General features: G+C 43.5%; 1 protein-coding gene across 17 annotated transcripts in view; it reads left to right on the forward strand.

The window, feature by feature from the left end:
- The window catches only part of NSD1 (nuclear receptor binding SET domain protein 1), a 170,864-nt gene that overhangs the window by 29,306 nt on the left and 121,884 nt on the right, over positions 1-19,674 (forward strand). The window contains exon 4 of one of the 17 annotated variants that reach the window (XM_063810890.1): positions 7,896-8,061. The exons of the other annotated variants lie outside the window; for them this stretch is intronic. Coding sequence (XP_063666960.1) covers positions 7,990-8,061 — 72 coding nt within the window. The 5' untranslated portion in view covers positions 7,896-7,989. The remainder of the gene's footprint in view (positions 1-7,895; positions 8,062-19,674) is intronic. 17 annotated transcript variants of the gene reach the window in all.

Raw genomic sequence — 19,674 nt, forward strand, 5'->3', positions numbered from 1 at the left:
ATAGGGAGATCCGGCCTCTACAAAAAAAATAAATTAGCCGGGTGGAGTGGCATGTGCCTGTGGTCCCAGCTACTTGGGTGGTTGAGGTGGGAAGATATCTGAGCTCAGGAGTTCCAGGCTGCAGTGAGCTCTGATTATGCACTCCAGCCTGGGTGACAGAGTGAGATGCTGTCTCAAAAAAATTCAGTGTGGCGTGATTAGGCTGGGAGGGTGGGGCAGGAAGGGATGACATTGGAGGGGTAGGCAAGGTGTAGATAGACCTTTCCCTATATTCTCCTATTTTTAAAAAATTTTTTTCTAAATAGAGATAGGGTCTTACTATTTTGCCCAGGCTGGGTCTCAAACTCCTGGGCTCAAGCAATCCTTCCATCTAGGCCTCTATTTTTTGTGCAAACGATTGAAATTATATTTTTTTTACCTGAATTTTTCCTGTGAACATTGGGTTATTTATAAACCTGTTTTCTGTTTCTTTCTTTCTTTCTTTCTTTTTGTTTTTGTTTTTTGAGGTAGAGTCCAGCCTGGAGTACTGTGGCATGATCTTGGCACACTTGCAACCTCTGCCTCCCGGGTTCAGGTGATTCTCCTCCTCTAGCCTCCTCCACACCTGGCTAATATTTGTATTTTTAGTAGAGATGGGGTTTCACCATGTTGGCTGGGCTGTTCTTGAACTCCTGGTTTCAACAGATCCACCTGCCTCAGCCTGCCAAAGTGCTGAGATTACAGGTGTGAGCCACTGTTCTAGGCACTTGTTTCTGTTTCTTAATTTTGGCTGCTACTCAGTGGGAAAAAGCACAGATTGAATCTAATTGAGGCCGGGCGCTGTGGCTCACTCCTGTAATTTCAGCACTTTGGGAGGCTGAGGTGGGCAGATCACCTGAGATCCAGAGTTCGAGACTAGCCTGGCCAACATGGGGAAACCTCATCTCTACTAAAAACACAAAAATTAGTTGGGCGTGGTGGCTCATGGCTGTAGTCCCAGCTACTCGGGAGGCTGAGGCATGAGAATTGCTTCAACCCGGGAGGTGGAGGTTGCAGTGAGCTGAGATCAGGACACTGCCCTCCAGGTTGGGCAAGAGAGTGAGACTCGGTCTTAAATTTAAAAAAAAAAAAAATTTAGTTGAAAAATGTCATTGGGTCTTTCCAAATTTTTACTAGGAATTTGTTAAAATTAACCAGGCTGGAAGTCATTATAGTTTGTTTGTTTGTTTGAGATGGGGGTCTCACTCTGTCACGCAGGCTGGAGTTCAGTGGTAGGATCTCGGCTCACTGCAACCTCTGCATCCCAGATTCAAGCGATCCTCTCACCTCTGCCTCATGAGTAGTTGGAACCACAGGCATGTGTCACCATGCTTTTGTAGAGACAGGGTTTCTTTCGCCCTGTTGGCTAGGCTGGTCTCAAACTTGTGAGCTCAAGCGATCCGCCCACCTTGGCCTCCCAAAGTGCTGGGATTACAGGCATGAGTTACCTTGCCTTGCCCATTATAGCTTTTTTGAGGCTGGGTCTTACTCTCTGTCATGCAGGCTGGACTGCAGTGGTGTGATCTAAGCTCACTGCCTCCTGGGCTCAAGCAGTCCTCCCACCTCAGCCTCCTGAGTAGCTGGCACAGGCGCTACCTCACCCATCTAATTTTTGATTTTTTTTAGAGATGGGGTTTTGCCATGTTTGCCCAGGCTGGTCTAGAATTCATGAGCTCAAGTGATCTACCTGCCTCGGCCTCCCAATGTGCTGGGATTACAGACATGAGCCACTACGTTCAGCCATACCCGGCTAATTTTTAAAAAATTTTTTCAAGAGACAGGGTCTCCCTGTGTTGCCCAGGTTGGTCTCAAGCTCCTGGGATTACTGCTGGCCTTCAAAAGTAAATGTGAAATAATTAGTTAATTTCTCCCTCAGTTGACAAATAATGCCAAAAGTGATAAAGATGAATGAAATGTCTTTTTTTTTTTTTTTTTGAGACGGAGTCTCGTTCTGTTGCCGAGTCTGGAATGCAGTGGCACGATCTCGGCTCACTGCAACGTCCACCTACTGGGTTCAAGTGATTCTCCTGCCTCAGCCTCCCAAGTAGCTGGGACTACAGGCACGCATCACCATGCCCGGCTAATTTTTGTATTTTTAGTAGAGACGGGGTTTCACTATGTTGGCCAGGCTGGTCTTGAACTCCTGACCTCATGATCCACCCACCTTGGCCTCCCAAAGTGCTGGGATTACAGGCATGAGCCACCGCGCCCGGCCGTGAAATTTCTTACGTAGAAAGGCAGCTTGGGATTGTAGAAAGAATGTAGGCTTTGGAGTTGGACAGGCCTCCATTTGAGACCATACTTGAGTCCCGTGCTTGCCTTAGACAAAGAACCTCTCAACCTTAGTTTTTAATCTATAAGGTGTTTTGAAAATTAATTCCTAGTTCAGTACATGGCACATGGTAGGTACCTGCTGCTATCCATAATTCTCTTAGTTAATATATTCGGTGCCACATGCCAGGCAGCCAGGATCTGTACTAAGCACCTAATAAGTATTATCTCATTTAATCCTCAAAAGAACCCCACCTGAGTTGCTAGACAGCCATTATTTCAGGGTTACACATTAGGAAATTGAAGCTTAGAGAGATTTAAGTGGTTAGCCAAGTGATGGTGCTGGTATTCCAACTAAGGTCATCTGCTTTCAGAGCATTTACTTTCTGTTAGGCTGCCTCTCCTGTTGCAAAGTACTAAGAACACAACTACATAATGTATTTTTAGTGGATTCTTGTCTTTTTGTAAATGGAAGGTTAAAATGAGAGGAATTTTTTTTTTTGTTTGGGAGACGTGGTCTCGCTCTGATGAGAGCTAGAAATTTGATTACTTGTATTTCTGGTCTGCATAAAAATTTGGCCTAAAAACATCAATAGAAAGGCAAGTGTCATCTGCAAATCTGTCCCATCCTGTTCTTCACAGGAAAATGTAACCTTTTTTTTTTTTTTCTTTTTTTGAGATGGAGTCTAGCTCTGTTGCCCAAGCTGGAGTGCAATGGCATGGTTTCCGCTCACTGCAACCTCTGCCTTCTGGGTTCTAGCAGTTCTCCTGCCTCAGCCTCCTGAGTAGCTGGGATTACAGGCGCCTGCCACCATGCCTGGCTAATTTTCGTATTTTTAGTAGAGACAGGGTTTCACCATGTTGGCCAGGCTGGTCTTTAACTCCTGACCTCAGGTGATCCGCCTGCCTCGGCCTCCCAAAGTGCTGGTGGGTGGATCACCTGAGGTCAGAAGTTCAAGACCAGCCTGGCCAATATGGTGAAACTCCATCTCTACTAAAATACAAAAATTAGCCCGGCATGGTGGCAGGTGCCTGTAATCCCAGCTACTCAGGAAGCTGAGGCAGGAGAATCGCTTGAACCCAGGAGGTGGAGGTTACAGTGAGCCGAGATCCTGCCGCTGCATTGAAGCCTGGGTGACAAGAGCGAAACTCTGTCTCATTAAAAAAAAAAAAAAAAAGAGGTAAAATTTAAATAACTTAAGGCTGATTGTATTGGCTTACACCTGTAATTCCAGCATTTTGGGAGACCAAGGCAGGAGGATCACTTGAACTCAGAAGTTTGAGACCAGCCTGGTCAACATAGGGAAACCTAATCTCCACAAAAAATAAAAAATAAAATATAAAAACTTTAAAATTAAATAAGTTACAGTTCACCATTGTAACCGTTTTATTTTATCCTATTTATTTTGAGACGGTCTTGTTTTGTCACCCAGGCTGGAGTACAGTGATAGGATCACAGCTCACTACAGCCTCCGCCTTCCAGGTTCAAGTGATTCTTCTGCCTCAGCCTCTGTAACTGGGATTACAGGTGCTTGCCACCACACCCTGCTAATTTTTGTATTTTGATTAGAGACAGAGTTTCACCATGTTGGCCCGATTGGTCTCGAACTCCTGAGCTCAAGTGATCTGCCTGTCTTGGCCTCCCAAAATGAGCCACCGTGCCTGTCCCCTTAGTCTATTTTAAAATTCAATTTGCCTTTTTTTTAAATTGTAAGAATTCCTTATATATTTTGGATATTAAATCCTTAACTAGGGATATGATTCGCAAATTTTTTCCCCCCATTCTGTTTCTGTAGGCTCTTTGACATTCTTTTTCTTTGTCTTTTTGAGACAAGGTCTTACTCTGTTGCCCAGGCTAGAGTACAGTGGTGTGATCATAGCTTACTACAGCCTCGACTTCCCTGGGCTGAAGCAATCCTTACCTCCCACCTCAGCCTCCCAGGTAACCAGGACTACAGGTGCACACCACCATGCCTGGCAAATCACTGTTGTTGTTGTTGTTGTTGTTATAGCCATAGGCTCCCACTGTGTTGCCCAGGCTGGGCTCAAGCAATCTTCTAGCCTTCTAGCCTTGGCCTCCCGAAGTGGTGGGATTATGCGCATGATCGCTGCTCCCAGCCCACAATCTTTTTTTTTTTTTTTGAGATGGAGTCTTGCTCTGTCACCCAGGCTGGAGTGCGGTGGCGCAATCTCGGCTCATTGCAACCTCCGCCTCCCGGGTTCAAGCGATTCTCCTGCCTCAGCCTCCCGAGTGGCTGGGATTACAGGCACGTGCTGCCACGCCCAGCTAATTTTTGTATTTTTTTTAGAAGAGATGGGGTTTCACCATATTGGCCAGGATGGTCTCGAACTCCTGACCTCATGATATGCCCACCTTGGCCTCCCAAAGTGCCGGGATTACAGGCATGAGCCACCGCGCCTGGCCTCCCAGCCCACATTCTTGTTAATTTTCTTTGCTTCTAAAAGTTTTACTTTTAGGGTTGGGCAAGGTGGCTTATGCCTATAATCCTAGCACTTTGGGAGGCCGAGGTGGGCGGATCTCTTGAGCTCAGGAGTTCAAGAACACCCTGAGCAACATGGAAATTTTGTCTCTACAAAAAATGCAAAAATTAGCCAAGCGTGGTGGCATGCACCTTAGCTACTGGGGAGGCTGTGACAGGAGGATCGCTTGAATTGGACTGGAGGCTGCAGTGAGTGAAAATGGTATCACTGCACTCCAGCCTGGGTAATAGAGTGAGATGCTGTCTGAAAAAAAAAAAAAAGTTTTAGTTTTTTTGGGTGGGGGGATTTTAACTTCACCTATTTTTGTTGTTGTTGCTCAGTTTTGTTGTTCAATCTATGAATCCTTTGCCAGATCTGAAATTATGAACCGTTATCCCTAAATTTTCTTATAAAAGTTTTGTAGTTTTAGCCCTTATATTTAGGCCCTTGATAACATTTTGAGTTACTTTTTTTTTTTTTTTTCCCTGAGATGGAGTCTCGTTCTGTCGCCCAGGCTGTAGTGGCGCGATCTCGGCTCACTGACATGGCTGCTTCCTGGGTTCAAGCAATTCTCTTGCCTCAGCCTCCTGAGTAGCTGGGGTTACAGTCGCGTGCCACCATGCCCAGCTAATTGTTTTGTGTAATTTTAGTAGAGATGGGGTTTCAGCATTTTGGTCAGGGTGGTCTTGAACACCTGACCTCAAGTGATCTGCCCACCTCGGCCTCCCAAAGTGCTGGGATTACAGGTGTGAGCTACTGGGCAAGGCTGTGCCAGACCTTGAGTTACTTTTTATATATTGAATGAGGCATAAGCCAAAGTTTATTAGGTGATCCAGTTTTCTCAGTACCATGTGTTGAAGAGACTATTATTCTTTTTCCATTGAATTCAAAAGAGACTAATTTTTTAACATTCCTTTGAAATGCTATTCTTTTTCCATTGACTATTGTTTTCTCCGTGTCAAAAATTTATTGAATATGGCCGGGTGTGGTGGCTCACACCTGTAATCCCAGCACTTTGGGAGGCCGAGGTGGGTGGATCACCTGAGGTCAGGAGTTTGAGACCAGTCTGTCCAACATGGTGAAACCCATTTCTACTAAAAATACAAAATTAGCCAGGCTTGGTGGCGCATGCCTGTAATCCCAGCTACTCGGGAGGCTGAGGCAGGAGAATCGCTTGAACCCGGGAGGCAGAGGTTGCGGTGAGCCGAGATCGCGCCATTGCACTCCAGCCTGGGCAACAAGAGCAAAACTCTATCTCAAAAAAAAAAAAAAGAATATATTTGTGAGGCTTTATTTCTGAAGTTTTAATTTTATTCCATTGGTCTATATTTCTACTCGTAGGCTACTAGTACACACTGTTTTTGATTACTGTAGCTGAATTCTGCTTCTGCGAGTTCTTCAGTCTTATTTTATTTTCCAGTACAGATGGTCTCAGATTTACGATGGTTTTACTTAGAGTTTTTGAACTTCATGGTGGGCTTATCTGGATGTAAGCACATAGTAAGTCGAGCATCTGCAGTTAACAATGGTTCAACTTAACGATATTTTCGACTTATGATGGGTTAATCAGGATGTAACCCCATTGTGAGTTGAGGATCATCTGTATTGTTTTGGCTGTTTAGGCTTCCTACAGTTGCATATGATTTTTACTTTTTGGCGGAGGTGTCCGGTATTGAATGAACCTAGGGCCTCATGCATAGAGTTCCATATGAATTTGAGGTTAGCTTTTTCATTTCTCTAAATAGGCCTTTGGAATTTTCATCGGGATTCCACTGAATCTGTAAATGATTTTAGGGAGTATTGCCATTTTAACAACACAGTATTAAAAATTCCAAGTAATGAACTTGGGATGTCTTCCCATTTCTTTAGGTCTTTAATTTCCTTTCAATAATGTTTTGTAATTTTCACTGTATAAGACTTTTCACAGCCTAGGTTAAATTTATTCATAGGTACAAACAGTTGTTAATTCCCGCAGTTTTACTTAATGATTTTTTAACTTTATGATAGGGTTTACTGGAGGATTGAATGCATTTTCAACTTATGATATTTTTGACTTATGATGGGTTTGTTGGGACTTAGCCCTGTTGTAATTTGAGAAGCATCTATCTGTGTGTCTTTCTTTTGGATCCTGTTAAGTGGGATTTTTTGCTCAGTTTCCTTTTTGGATTGTTCATTGCTTTTTTTTTTTTTTTTTTTTCTTCTTTTTTCCGGAGACAGAGTCTCACTCTGTCACCCAGGCTGGAGTGCAATGGCGTGATCTTGGCTCACTGCAACCTCTGCCTCCCGGGTTCAAGTGATTTCTCCTGCCCCACCCTCCCAAGTAGCTGGGATTACAGGTGCCCACCACCACGCCCAGCTCATTTTTGTATTTTTAGTAGAGATGGAGCTTCACCATGTTGGTCAGGCTGGTCTCGAACTCCTGATCTCAGGTGATCCACCTGCCTTGGCCTCCCAAAGTGCTGGGATTGCTGGCATGAGCCACCATGCCCGACCAGTGTGTTTATACCTGTAGCATAAAAATCCATGCTTCAGGATTTGATGAGTCTTGGAAAGCATTTTCTGCATCCTGCTGGTTGTGGAAGCGTTTTTCCTGCAAAAAGTAGTTGAGATGCTTGAAGAAGTGGTAGTCGGTTGCGGAGAGGTCAGGTCAATATGGAGGATGAGGCAAAACTTCGTAGCCTAATTTGTTCAACTTTTGAAGCATTGTTTGTGCAACGTGTAGTTGGGCATTGTCATGAATAATTGGGCCCTTTTAGTTGACCAATGCCGGCTGCAGGCACTGCAGTTTTCCTTGCATCTCATTGATTTGCTGAGAATACTTCTCAGCTGCAGTGGTATTCAGAAAGCTGTAGTGGATCAACCAGCAGCAGACCACAAAGCAGTGACCATGACCTTTTTTTGGTGCAAGTTTGGTTTGGGAAGTGCTTTGGAGCTGCTTCTTAAGTCTATCCACTGAGCTGGTCATTGCTGGTTGTCAGATAAAATCCACTTTTCATTGCATGCCACAGTCCGATTGAGAAATGGTAAACGACGACTTTTTTTTTAGTTTTTGCTCAGCTGATGAGGCACCCACTTATTGAGCTTTTTCACTTTTCCAATTTGCTTCAAATGCTGAACGACCGTAGAATGGTCGACGTTGAGCTCTTCGACAACTTCTTGGGTAAGTTGTAATAGGATCAGCTTCGATGATTGCTCTCAATTGGTCGTTGTCAACTTCCCATGGCCGGCTACTACTCCTCATCTTCAAGGGTCTCGCCTGCTTCGCAAAACTTCTTGAACCACCACTGCACTGTACGTTTGTTTGAAGTTCCTGGGGCAAACGTGTTGTTGATGTTGTGAATTGTCTCCACTGCTTTATGACCCATTTTGAACCTGAGTAAGAAAATTGCTCAAATTTGCTTTTTGTCTAGCATCATTTCCATAGTGTGAAATAAACATAAAATAAACAAGTAATAAGTCTTTAGCAAAAATAACATAAAGCAAGAAAGTGCCCATTAAAATGATATATAACATAACCACATTTATTTAAGAATGTATTCCAATATCAAATTGCAAATTCCAACAGTGCAAAAACTGCAATTACTTCTGTACCAACCTAATAGTTTGCTTAGTGTTTTTATCATGAAAAGGTATTAGATTTTTAAAATGTTTTTTCTGTCCGTTGAGGTTATCATGTGTTATTTTGCTTTGTCGTATTATTGTGGTGTATAATTTTTTTTGAGACGGGTCTTGCTCTGTCGCCCAGGCTGGAGTGCAGTGGCGCGATCTCTGCTCACTGCAAGCTCCACATCTCGGGTTCACGCCATTCTCCTGCCTCAGCCTCCCGAGTAGCTGGGACTACAGGCGCCCGCCACCACGCCCGGCTAATTTTTTTTTGTATTTTTAGTAGAGATGGGGTTTCACCGTGTTAGCCAGGATGGTCTTGATCTCCTGACCTCGTGATCTGCCCGCCTCCGCCTCCCAAAGTGCTGGGATTACAGGCGTGAGCCACCGCGCCCGGCTGTGGTGTATAATTGATTTTTTTTTTCTTTTTTTGGTGGGAGTCAGTACCCTTTTTGTTTTTGTAAAGTATGCATGATTTTATTTAATTTTTTTTTTTAGAGACGGAGTCTCGCTCTGTCGCCCAGGCTGGAGTGCAGTGGCGTGATCTTGGCTCACTGCAACCTCCGCCTCCCGGGTTCAAGCAATTCTCCTGCCTCAGCCTCCTGAGTAGCTGGGACTACAGGCGCATGCCACCATGCCCGGCTAATTTTTTTTGTATTTTAGTAGAGACGGGGTTTCACCATGTTGCCCAGGCTGGTCTCCAACTCCTGAGCTCAGGCAATCCGCCTGCCTCAGCTTCCTGAAGTGCTAGGATTACAGGTGTGAGCCACTGCACCTGGCCAACTTCATTTTCTATTTTTTTGGAAAGTGTACGTGACTTCATATTCATCCATTTGGAAGTGTACAATTCAGTGCATTACATGTATTCACAGTGTTATATAATCATTTTCTATACCAAAGTTTTTCAATATCCCCAACATAAACTATCCGTTAAATAGTAATTCCTAATAGTTCCCTATTCCTACTCCTTGGTAACCTAAATTCTTTCTCTCCCTTTGAATTTGCCTGTTTTATTTTAGATAATATAAGTAGTATCATATAATATTTATCTGTTTATATCTGGCTTATTAACATAAAGTGGAGCCAATTTTAGCACATTTTTGTCACTTCAAAATGAAACCTTCTTGCTTGATAATTTACCATGTTAAAAAAAAAAAAAAAGGAAACCGGGCGGGGCGTGGTGGCTCAGGCCTGTAATCCCAGGACTTTGGGAGGCCGAGGTGGACAGGTCACAAGGTCAAGAGATTGAGACCATCCTGGCCAACGTGGTGAAGCCGTCTCTAATAAAAATACAAAAATAAGTAGTGCGCCTGTAGTCCCAGCTACTCAGGAGGCTGAGGAAGGAGAATCACTTGAACCAGGGGGGCAGAGATTGCAGTGAGCCAAGATCACGCCACTGCACTCCAGCCTGGCGACACAGCGAGACTCCGTCTCCAAAAAAAAAAGGAAACCTTGTACGCTTTAGTTACCATCCTCCTACACCTTAACTTCCCTGCCCCTAAGTAACCATTATACTATTGCCTGTCTCTACATCCCTCTATTTGAGACTCATATGAATGAAATTATATAATATGTAGACTTTTGTTACTGTTTTTTTCTATTAGCATGATGTTTTGCAGGTTTATCCCTATTTAGCATGTATCAGCGGCCACATAATACTTCATTGTATGGATATTTCACATTTTGTTATCCATTCATCAGTTGATGGTCATCATCCCAAACAAAAACTCTGTACTTATTGAATGATTCTCCTTTCCTCCCTTCGTCTATTTTGGCCATTTTGTAGTAACTCTATTTGCCTATCCTAGGTATTTCATTTAAGTGGAGTCATACAGTATTTGTCTATTTGTGTCTGGTGTATTTCACTTAGCATAATGCTGTCAAGGTTTTTGCATGTTGTAGTGTGTATCAGGACTTCTTTTTCATGGTTGAATGATCTTCCATCTTGTAAATAATAACACATTGTATTATCCATTTGTGATGGACATTTGAGTAGATTTCACCTTTTCGACAATATAAATAATGTCGCTATGAACATGGGTGTGCAAATATCTGTTTGAGTCTCTGCCTTCAGTTCTTTTTGGTATATGCTTAGCAGCAGAATAGCTGGGTCACATGGTAATTCCGTACTTAACTCTTCGAGGAAGTCCGCCCCTTCCTTTCTTAAGTCTTTGCTGTATACCTTTGAAGGGTTTCCCTAGTTTATATAATTGCTTGTGATAGTTTTTCCCCTATTTATTGACTGTTTTGTGGGAGATACTGGCCCTTGAAGTTCATGACGACTCCATTTCCTCTGATGTCACTATAAACACTTTTGACTGTGGCAGCCTTTGCTAAAAATATTTTTGGATCCTGGATGTGGTAGTTCATGCCTATTATAATCCTAGCACTTTGGGAGGCCAAGGTGGGAGAATTTCTTGAGTTGGGAGTTAGAGACACTTTTGGAGTTTGTTTTTTTATAATTGTCTTTTTTTTTTTCCATTTCAGTCTTAAAGTTATTTCTTCAAAGACATAATTGTGCTTAGGCTTTGATGCTTTCATCAGGTAAAATGAAATAAAGACTGAATCTGAAGAATAAATAAAACTAGTAGATAACAGCTTCTAAGTGTGACTTTGAAGTAACATGAATGGTTTTTATCATATGATACATAGAAATGACTTCTTAGTGGTAATATATGGCAGGATTTGGCAAACTAGCCTGCAGTCCAAATATGGCTAACAGCTGTTTTTGTACAACCAGTGAGCCAACAATAGTTTTTACATTTGTGAATCGCTGAGGCAAAATCCAAAGGAAAATATTTTGAGGCCGGGTATGGTGGTTCACGTATATAATCCCAGCATTTTGAGAGGTTGAGGTGGGAGGATGGCTTGGGCCCAGGAGTTGGAGACCAGCCTAGGCAACATAGTGAGATCCTGTCTCTAAAAATTTTTTTTAAAAACTAGCTGGGCATGGTGGTACATACCTTGTACTAGTTGGGAGGCTGAGGTGGGAGGATCACTTGAGTCTGGTATGTTGAGGCTGTAGTGAGCTGAGATCCTGCCACTGTACTCTAGCCTGGGTAACAGAGCGAGACCCTGTCTCAAAAAAAAAAAAAAAAAAGAATATTTTGTATCATGTTAGAATTATATGAAATTAAGCCGGGCGCGGTGGCTCACGCGTGTAATCCCATCACTTTGGGAGGCCTAGGTGGTCAGATCACGAGGTCAGGAGATCGAAACCATCCTGGCTAACACAGTAAAACCCGTCTCTACTAAAAATACAAAAAATTAGCCAGGCGTGGTGGCAGGTGCCTGTAGTCCCAGCTACTCGGGAGGCTGAGGCAGGAGAATGGCGTGAACCCGGGAGGCGGAGCTTACAGTGAGCCAAGATAGCGCCACTGCACTCCAGCCTTGGTGAAAGAGCTAGACTCTGTCTCAAAAAAAAAAAAAAAAGAATTAAATGAAATTAAAACTTCAGTAACTACATGAAGTCTATTGGAATGTTGCCACTAATATGTTGTCTGGCTGCTTTTGTGCTGTAATGGGAGGATTGAGTAATTTCGAGTGTATGTCTTACATTGCAGAATCTAAAATATTTACTATCTGGCTTTTTTTTTTTTTTTTTTTTTTTTTTTTGCGACAGAGTTTCACTCTTGTTGCCGAGGCTGGAGTGCAATGGCACGATCTCGGCTCACCGCAACCTCTGCCTTCCGGGTTCAAGCAATTCTCCTGCCTCAGCCTCCTGAGTAGCTGGGGTTACAGGCACGTGCCACCACACCCAGCTAATTTTGTATTTTTAGTAGAGACGGGATTTCCCCATGTTGGTCAGGCTGGTCTCGAACTTTTGACCTAACATATCTGCCCGCCTGGGCCTCCCAAAGTGCCGGGATTACAGGCATGAGCCACTGCACCTGGCCTACTATCTGGCTCTTATACAGAAAAAAGTTTACCGACGTGTGTGATTGTCACAGGTTATTATTGATTGGTCTTCTGAGAACAATAGTCATTCATATGTGTTCTAATGCGACTGCCAAAATATTATTTCATAAGCACATTTAATATGTTAACTTATAATGGATGAAGCAGTAATTTGGTAGTTAAATGAACATTAATTCAACTTGCTCTGGTTAGTGGGAAGGATATTTTAGTGTTATTTTCATATTCACATTATCCTGTTGGTCAGCATTCCTTTTTATTCTCCTCCTTGGTCGTCAGAAAAGAGGTTAAAAAGGCCGGGCGCAGTGGCTCACGCCTGTAATCCCAGCACTTTGGGAGTCCGAGGCGGGTGGATCACGAGGTCAAGAGATCGAGACCATCCTGGCCAACATGGTGAAACCCCGTCTCTATTAAAAATACAAAAATTAGCAGGGCGTGGTGGTGCCCCAGCTACTTGGGATGCTGAGGCAAGAGAATCACTTAAACCCGGGAGGCGGAGGTTGCAGTGAGCCGAGATCACGCCACTGCACTCCAGCCTGGGTGACAGAGTGAGACTCTGTCTCAAAAAAAAAAGAGGTTAAAGGATCTTCAGTGCTCTCATAATACTGTTATTTTATTTACTTTTTTTTTTTTTTTGAGATGGAGTCTCACTCTGTCGTCCAGACTGGAGTACGGTGGCTTAATCTCAGGTCACTGCAACCTCCGCCTCCCAGGTTCAAGCGATTCTCCTGCCTCAGCCTCCCAAGTAGCTGGGACTACATGCACCTGCCACAGCGCCCAGCTAATTTTTGTATTTTTAGTAGAGATGGGGTTTTGCCATCTTTACTAGGCTGGTCTTAAACTCCTTACCTCAAGTGATCCGTCCGCCTTGGCCTGCCAGAGTGCTGGGGATTACAGGTGTGAGCTACCACGCCAGCCTTATAATACTGTTATATAGCTTTTGAAATAGTATGTTATGATTATTTTTGTGTCCTGTATTCCTCCCTAAACTGGGATTGCGTTGTCTTGTGTATTATTGGGGCCTACACAGTTCCTGGTAAGTAGGTATGTAATAAATATTTTAGGAGAAGTGAATAGTCTGTGAGATAAACAAATACCTATGTCATTTATTATATCTTAGTTTTCCTGCAGAGAGGAAAGCTAAAGTTGTATTTTAGAGTTTTTTTTTTTTGGAAGGATTACTTGCTTACTTGCTGGAGACTGTATTAGTGCAAAAAATTATTTTTTTACCGGGCGCGGTGGCTCACGCCTGTAATCCCAGCGCTTGGGAAGGCCGAGGTGGGTGGATCACCTGAGGTTGGGAGTTCAAGACCAGCCTGACCAACACGGAGAAGCCCCGTCTCTACTGAAAATACAAAATTAGCCGGAGTGGTGGCACATGCCTGTAATCCCAGCTACTTGGGAGGCTGAGGCAGGAGAATCACTTGAACCCGGGAGGCAGAGGTTGCGGTGAGCCGAGATCGCGCCACTGCACTCTGGCCTGGGCAACAAGAGCGAGACAGATTACAGGCGCACGCCACCTTGCCAAGCTAATTTTTGTGGTTTTAGTAGAGACAGGGTTTCGCCATGTTGGCCAGGCTGGTCTCGCACTCCCAACCTCAGGTGATCGCCTCCCACCTTGGCCTCCCCAAGTGCTGGGATTACAAGCGTGAGCCACTGCACCCGGCCAGAAGTTATTATATAATCAATGCACCATTGCCCAAAATACTTATCTGAATTTTTTTTTTTTGACATGGAGTCTTGCTCTTGTCACCCAGGCTGGAGTGCAATGGCGTGATCTTGGCTCACTGTAACCCCTGCCTCCTGGGTTCAAGCAATTCTTCTGCCTCAGCCTCCTGAGTAGCTGGGATTACAGGTGCCCACTACAACGCCCGGCGAATTTTTCTTTGTATTTTTGGTAGAGATGGAGTTTCACCATGTTGGCCAGGCTGGTATGAAACTCCTGAGCTTAGGTGATCTGCCCACCTCGGCCTCCCAAAGTGCTGGGATTACAGGTATGAGCCACCATGCCTGGCCTTATCTGACTTTTTTTTTTTTTTTTTTTTTTGAGACAGTCTCGCTCTGTCACCCAGGCTGGAGTGCAGTGGCGCTATCTTGGCCCACTGCAAGCTCTGCCTCCTGGGTTCACGCCATTCTCCTGCCTCAGCCTCCTGAGTAGCTAGGACTACAGGCACCCGCCACCATGCCCGGCTAATTTTTTGTATTTTTAGTAGAGACGGGGTTTCACCGTGTTAGTCAGGATGGTCTCGATCTCCTGACCTCGTGATCCACTCGCCTCAGCCTCCCAAAGTGCTGGGATTATAGGCGTGAGCCACCACACCCGGCCTGACTTTTAAGCCATCGTATTTATTATATCATTGATTTAGTTTTGGGCAAATGTGGTCACAGAAGATTTGGACAAATGTTGTCACAAAAGGTTATGCTTAATTTTCCGTAATTCATTTCGGCAGTGAGTAGGAAGAAAATTTGAATGCATATATGTTACAGACAGTCTTTTTGAGGCTGGGCACGTGGCTCACACCTGTAATCTCAGCACTCTGTGAGGCCAGTGCAGGAGGATCGCTTGAACCCTTGAGTTTGAAACCAGCCTCGGCAACATGGCAAAACCTCATCTCTAAAAAAAAAAATTTTTAATTTAGCCAGGCTGGTGGCACGTGTCATTAGTCCCAGCGACTTGGTAGGGCTGAGGTGGGAGGATCACTTGAGCTCAATAGGTATAATTTTCAGTGAGCTGTGATTAGGCCACAGCACGTTAGCCTGAGTGACAGAGTGAGAATCTGCCTTAAAAAAAATAAAGTATTTGAAAGCCTTCTTCAGAGGTTATTCTTGGAAAAGCAAATAATATTATAGCCTTGAGTATAATAGTGTCATATCATTTAAGCCATATGGAAAATAATACTTTGTATGAAAATAGTAACATCTAGAGTAGTTTTATTAATAAAATACTCTCCAGATGGCAAGTGATAGATACATCCTGTTTCGATTTTACAACAAAGCATGTTTGTGATATAAACATTATTCGATTGCAAAAATTCTTTTTTTTTTTTTTTTGAAATGGAGTCTTGCCCTGTCACCCATGTTGGAGTGCAGTGGCGCTATCTCGGCTCACTGCAACCTCTGCCTCCTGGGTTCAAGTGATTCTCCTGCCTCAGTTTCCTGAGTAGCTGGGATTATAGGCACATGCCAACATGCCCAGCTAATTTTTGTAGTTTTAGTAGAGACAGGGTTTTACCATGTTGACCAGGCTGGCCTCGAACTCCTGACCTGAAGTGATCTACCTGCCTCGGCCTCCCAAAGTGCTGGGATTGCAGGCCTTAGCGACTGCGCCCGGCCCGATTGCAAAAATCATAACATTTCAGTGACTTCAGTGTTTTGAAATTGAGGGATTAAAATCTAAGATCTAAATATCCGATTCTTCTTCCTTTTTTTTTTTTTTTTTGAGATGGAGTTTCACGCTTTTTGCCCAGGCTGGAGTGCAATGGCACGATCTCGGCTCACTGCAACATCCACCTCCCAGGTTCAAGCAATTTTTGAATCCCATAGTGCTGTGTTGGGATTACAGGTGTGATCCACCATGCCTGGCTATTCTTTTTTTTTTTTTTTTTTTTTTCTTTTTAAAGAGACAGTATCTTGCTCTGTGGCCCAGGCTAGAGTGCCGTGGCAGTCATGGCTTACTGCAGTCCTGAACTCCTGTGCTTAAGCAATCCTCTCACTTCAGCCTTCTGAGTAGCTAGTACCACAGGCACACACCACCACACCCGACCCCATTATTGTTCTATTGACGTTTATAACTGTATAATTAGTATATAATCTGCATTTACCAGAAATCTGTAAAATCTGGTTATGTCATTACTTTTCCTGATTATTGGTACAGTTAAAACCTAGAAAGGCTCATTCCTATAAGGGATACATTGTGTTGGAAGAGCTTATAACAACTTTGTTTTATATTTTGCCAAAAAGCCTTTGGATTCTTTAGCTCGAGGGTGTAGTCCACAGTCCAGGTCCAATTTCTAGAGTTCTGGAGGAGTGGCAGATATCCATTTCTTGGGGATCAGTCAGAAGTGAGCTCATTAATTAATTGGAAACTTTTTGTTTTGGATGTTTCAGTGGTAAATGAAAACAATACCGCCTACTAGAATTATTGTGAGGATTCTGTTATATTATGTGTGAAAGAACTGATTACAGGTGTCACAAATTACTTTCTTACTCATTAATTTATTAATTATGTGCTATGCACTGTTTTGTTTTGTTTTTGAGACAGGGTCTCTGTTGTCCAGGCTGGAGTATAGCTGTGCAGTGTTTTTAAGTGCTGGGAATACTGTGATGAGCAGAATAGACATTGTGTCTGCCCTCATGGATCCTTCAGTAAAGTGAGAAAGGCAAACATCAAACAAGGATTGGGCCTGGCACAGTGGCTAATGCCTGTAATCCCAGCACTTTGGGAGGCTGAGGTGGGTGGGTCACTTGAGGTCAGGAGTTCAAGACCAGCCTTGCCAACCTGGTGAAACCCCCTCTCTACTAAAAATACAAAAATTAGCCAGGTGTGGTGGTGCATGTCTCCCAGCTGCTCGGGAGGCTGAGGCAGGAGAATCGCTTGAACCCAGGAGGCAGAGGTTGCAGTGAGCCGAGATTGTGCCACTCCACTCCAGTCTGGGTGACAGAGCAAGACTCTTTCTCCCAAAAACAACAAAAAACAAAACAAAACAAAAAAACAGCAACAACAACAAGGATTGCTTGAGCCTGGGAGGTTGAGGCTGGAGTGAGCGATGACCATGCCACTGCACTCCAGCCTGGGTGACAGATTCATTCATACCCTGTCTTTCAAAGAAAAAAAAATCAGTATTAGATTGTATGTTCACAATTATATGTGTGAGAACCTATATGTATGGGAACTCTTTCTGCCAACCAGTGCCCAGAGTTTTCTCTCTGCTCTGATTACTCTCTCAACTCTCTCAAATTGCCTTTTAAAGAAATCTTTATTTCTGTTAAGATTTTAGAGCTATTTGTTTTTGGTTTTTGCTTAATTTTTTGCATATTCTGTTAATGCAAAAAATTGCATTAAATTATTATTATTATTTTTGAGATAGAGTCTTGCTCTGTCGCCCAGGCTGGTGTGCAGTGGAGCAGTTTTGGCTCACTGCAACCTCCACCTTCCGGGTTCAAGTGATTCTCATACTACAACCTCCTGAGTAGCTGGAACTACAGGCATGCGCTGCCACGCCTGGCTAATTTTTTTGTATTTTTAGTAGAGACAGTTTCATCACGTTGGCCAGGCTGGCCTCAAACTCTTGGGCCTCAAGTGATCTGCCCACCTTGGCCTGCTAAAGTGCTTGAATTATAGATGTGAGCCCCACTCCTGGCTGCATTAAAATATTTTAATAGACATTTGATTGATTGATTGATTGATTTATGAGATGGAGTTTTGCTGTTGTTGCCTAGGCTGGAGTGCAATGGCGGGATCTCGGCTCACCACAACCTCCGCCTCCCGGGTTCAAGTGATTCTCCTGCCTCAGCCTCCCGAGTAGCTGGGATTACAGGCATGCGCCACCAAGCCTGGCTAATTTTGTATTTTTAGTAGAGATGGGGTTTCTTCATGTTGGTCAGGCTGGTCTTGAACTCCCGACCTCAGGTGATCCACCTGCCTCGGCCTCCCAAAGTGTTGGGATTACAGGCGTAAGCCACCGCACCCGGCCTTTAATAGACATGTTTTAAATTTATAAGGATTAAGAAAAACCCCTAAAAATAAAAAACAAATTTATAATGATTTATAGTTAAAAGGTTTTGTTGTTGAGACAGGGTCTTACCCTGTCACTGAGGCTAGAGTGCAGTGGAGTGATCACAGCTCACTGCATCCTCGACCTCCTCGGCTTAAGTGATCCTTGTTTAATGTTTGTTTTTAAGAACATTAAAAAGTGCTTTGTTGAAAGTGTTTGGTTTAGCACATTTTTATTGATTACTGAGTAGGTGCTGGAGTTTAAAACATGAATAAGACAAAAAAAATGAATAGAAAATAAGATTATTGCCTCTGCTGTTGAGACTCTTAGAGTGTGGTATTAATATCAATGTAATGTGTCAAGTGCAGTAAAAAGAGGTATGCACAAGGGGATCCAGAGCCTTAAGTAGGGGTAAAGTAGACCCAAGAGATGTTTCTTTGAGCTGAGTTATGAAGTATAAGTAGCTATTAGCCAGATAGGAAAATGAAGCGTGCCTTAGATTGAAAAGTATGATCAAGTGCATGGAGGTGTGATAGCATAAGATGTATGTGAACTACAAAGTGTAAATCGTGTGATGGAACTTGGTCATAGTTTTTCCTAGGGTAGGAGTCAGATTAGGAAGGGCTTTATTTTTCATCCTAGGACCTTGGATTTAAGTGGTTTTTTTTGTTTGTTTTGTTTTTTTTGAGACAGAGTTTCACTCTTATTGCCCAGGCTGAAGTACAATGGCAGGATCTCAGCTCACCATAACCTCCGCCTCCTGGGTTCAAGCAATTCTCCTGCCTCAGCCTCCCTAGTAGCAGGGATTATAGGCATGCGCCACCACGCCCAGCTGATTTTGTGTTTTTAGTAGAAACAGGAGTTCTCCATGTTGGTCAGACTGGTCTCGAACTCCTGACCTCTGGTGATCCGCCCACTTCAGCCTCCCAAAGTGCTGGGATTATAGGCGTGAGCCATTGTGCCCAGCTAGTTTTGTTTTTTAAATTTTTATGTTTCAAAATAAATCATACACAGAGCACAAGTATAAAACATAGAAAAAAAGATGGAGCTGCTTTGACTTGGAATGTGGAGCAGCCAGCTTTCTTATCACCCTCTTGGGTAGCCTACAAGGGGCTCTCATGAGCACTATCTCAGAGGAACACAATTTGAAAACTACCTCTGTGATGGAATTTCAACAGAAGGATTTTGAGAAGTCCAGAGGAATTGATTAACTAATGATTAATTGTAAAATGCATTCTTAGAGTTGGAAATAAGTTGGTGTGATATGTGGGAGATGGGGAAGGAGGCCAATCAGGTATGTCTGGGCTATTAAGAAAATTGTTACTTCTGTTCTTTAGTCTATTAAGATATAATTAATGTTTTTATTTTTTATTTTTTTGAGACTTGCCCTGTCGCTCAGGCTGGGGTGCAGTGGTGTGGTCTGGGCTGACTGCAATCTCCACCTCCAGGTTTCAAGCGATTCTCCTGCCTTAGCCTCCTGGGTAGCTGGGATTACAGGCACCTGCCAACACGCCTGGCTAATTTTTGTATTTTTATTTTTTATTTTATTTATTTCTCTTTTTTTTGAGACAGAGTCTCGCTGTGTTGCCCAGGCTGGAGTGCAGTGGCACGATCTTGGCTCACTGCAACCTCCGCCTCCTGGATTCAAGTGATTCTCCTGCCTCAGCCTCCC

This window comes from Pan troglodytes, chromosome 4 (assembly GCF_028858775.2).
Source record: "Pan troglodytes isolate AG18354 chromosome 4, NHGRI_mPanTro3-v2.0_pri, whole genome shotgun sequence".
In the NCBI taxonomy this organism is placed as follows: Eukaryota; Metazoa; Chordata; class Mammalia; order Primates; family Hominidae; genus Pan; species Pan troglodytes.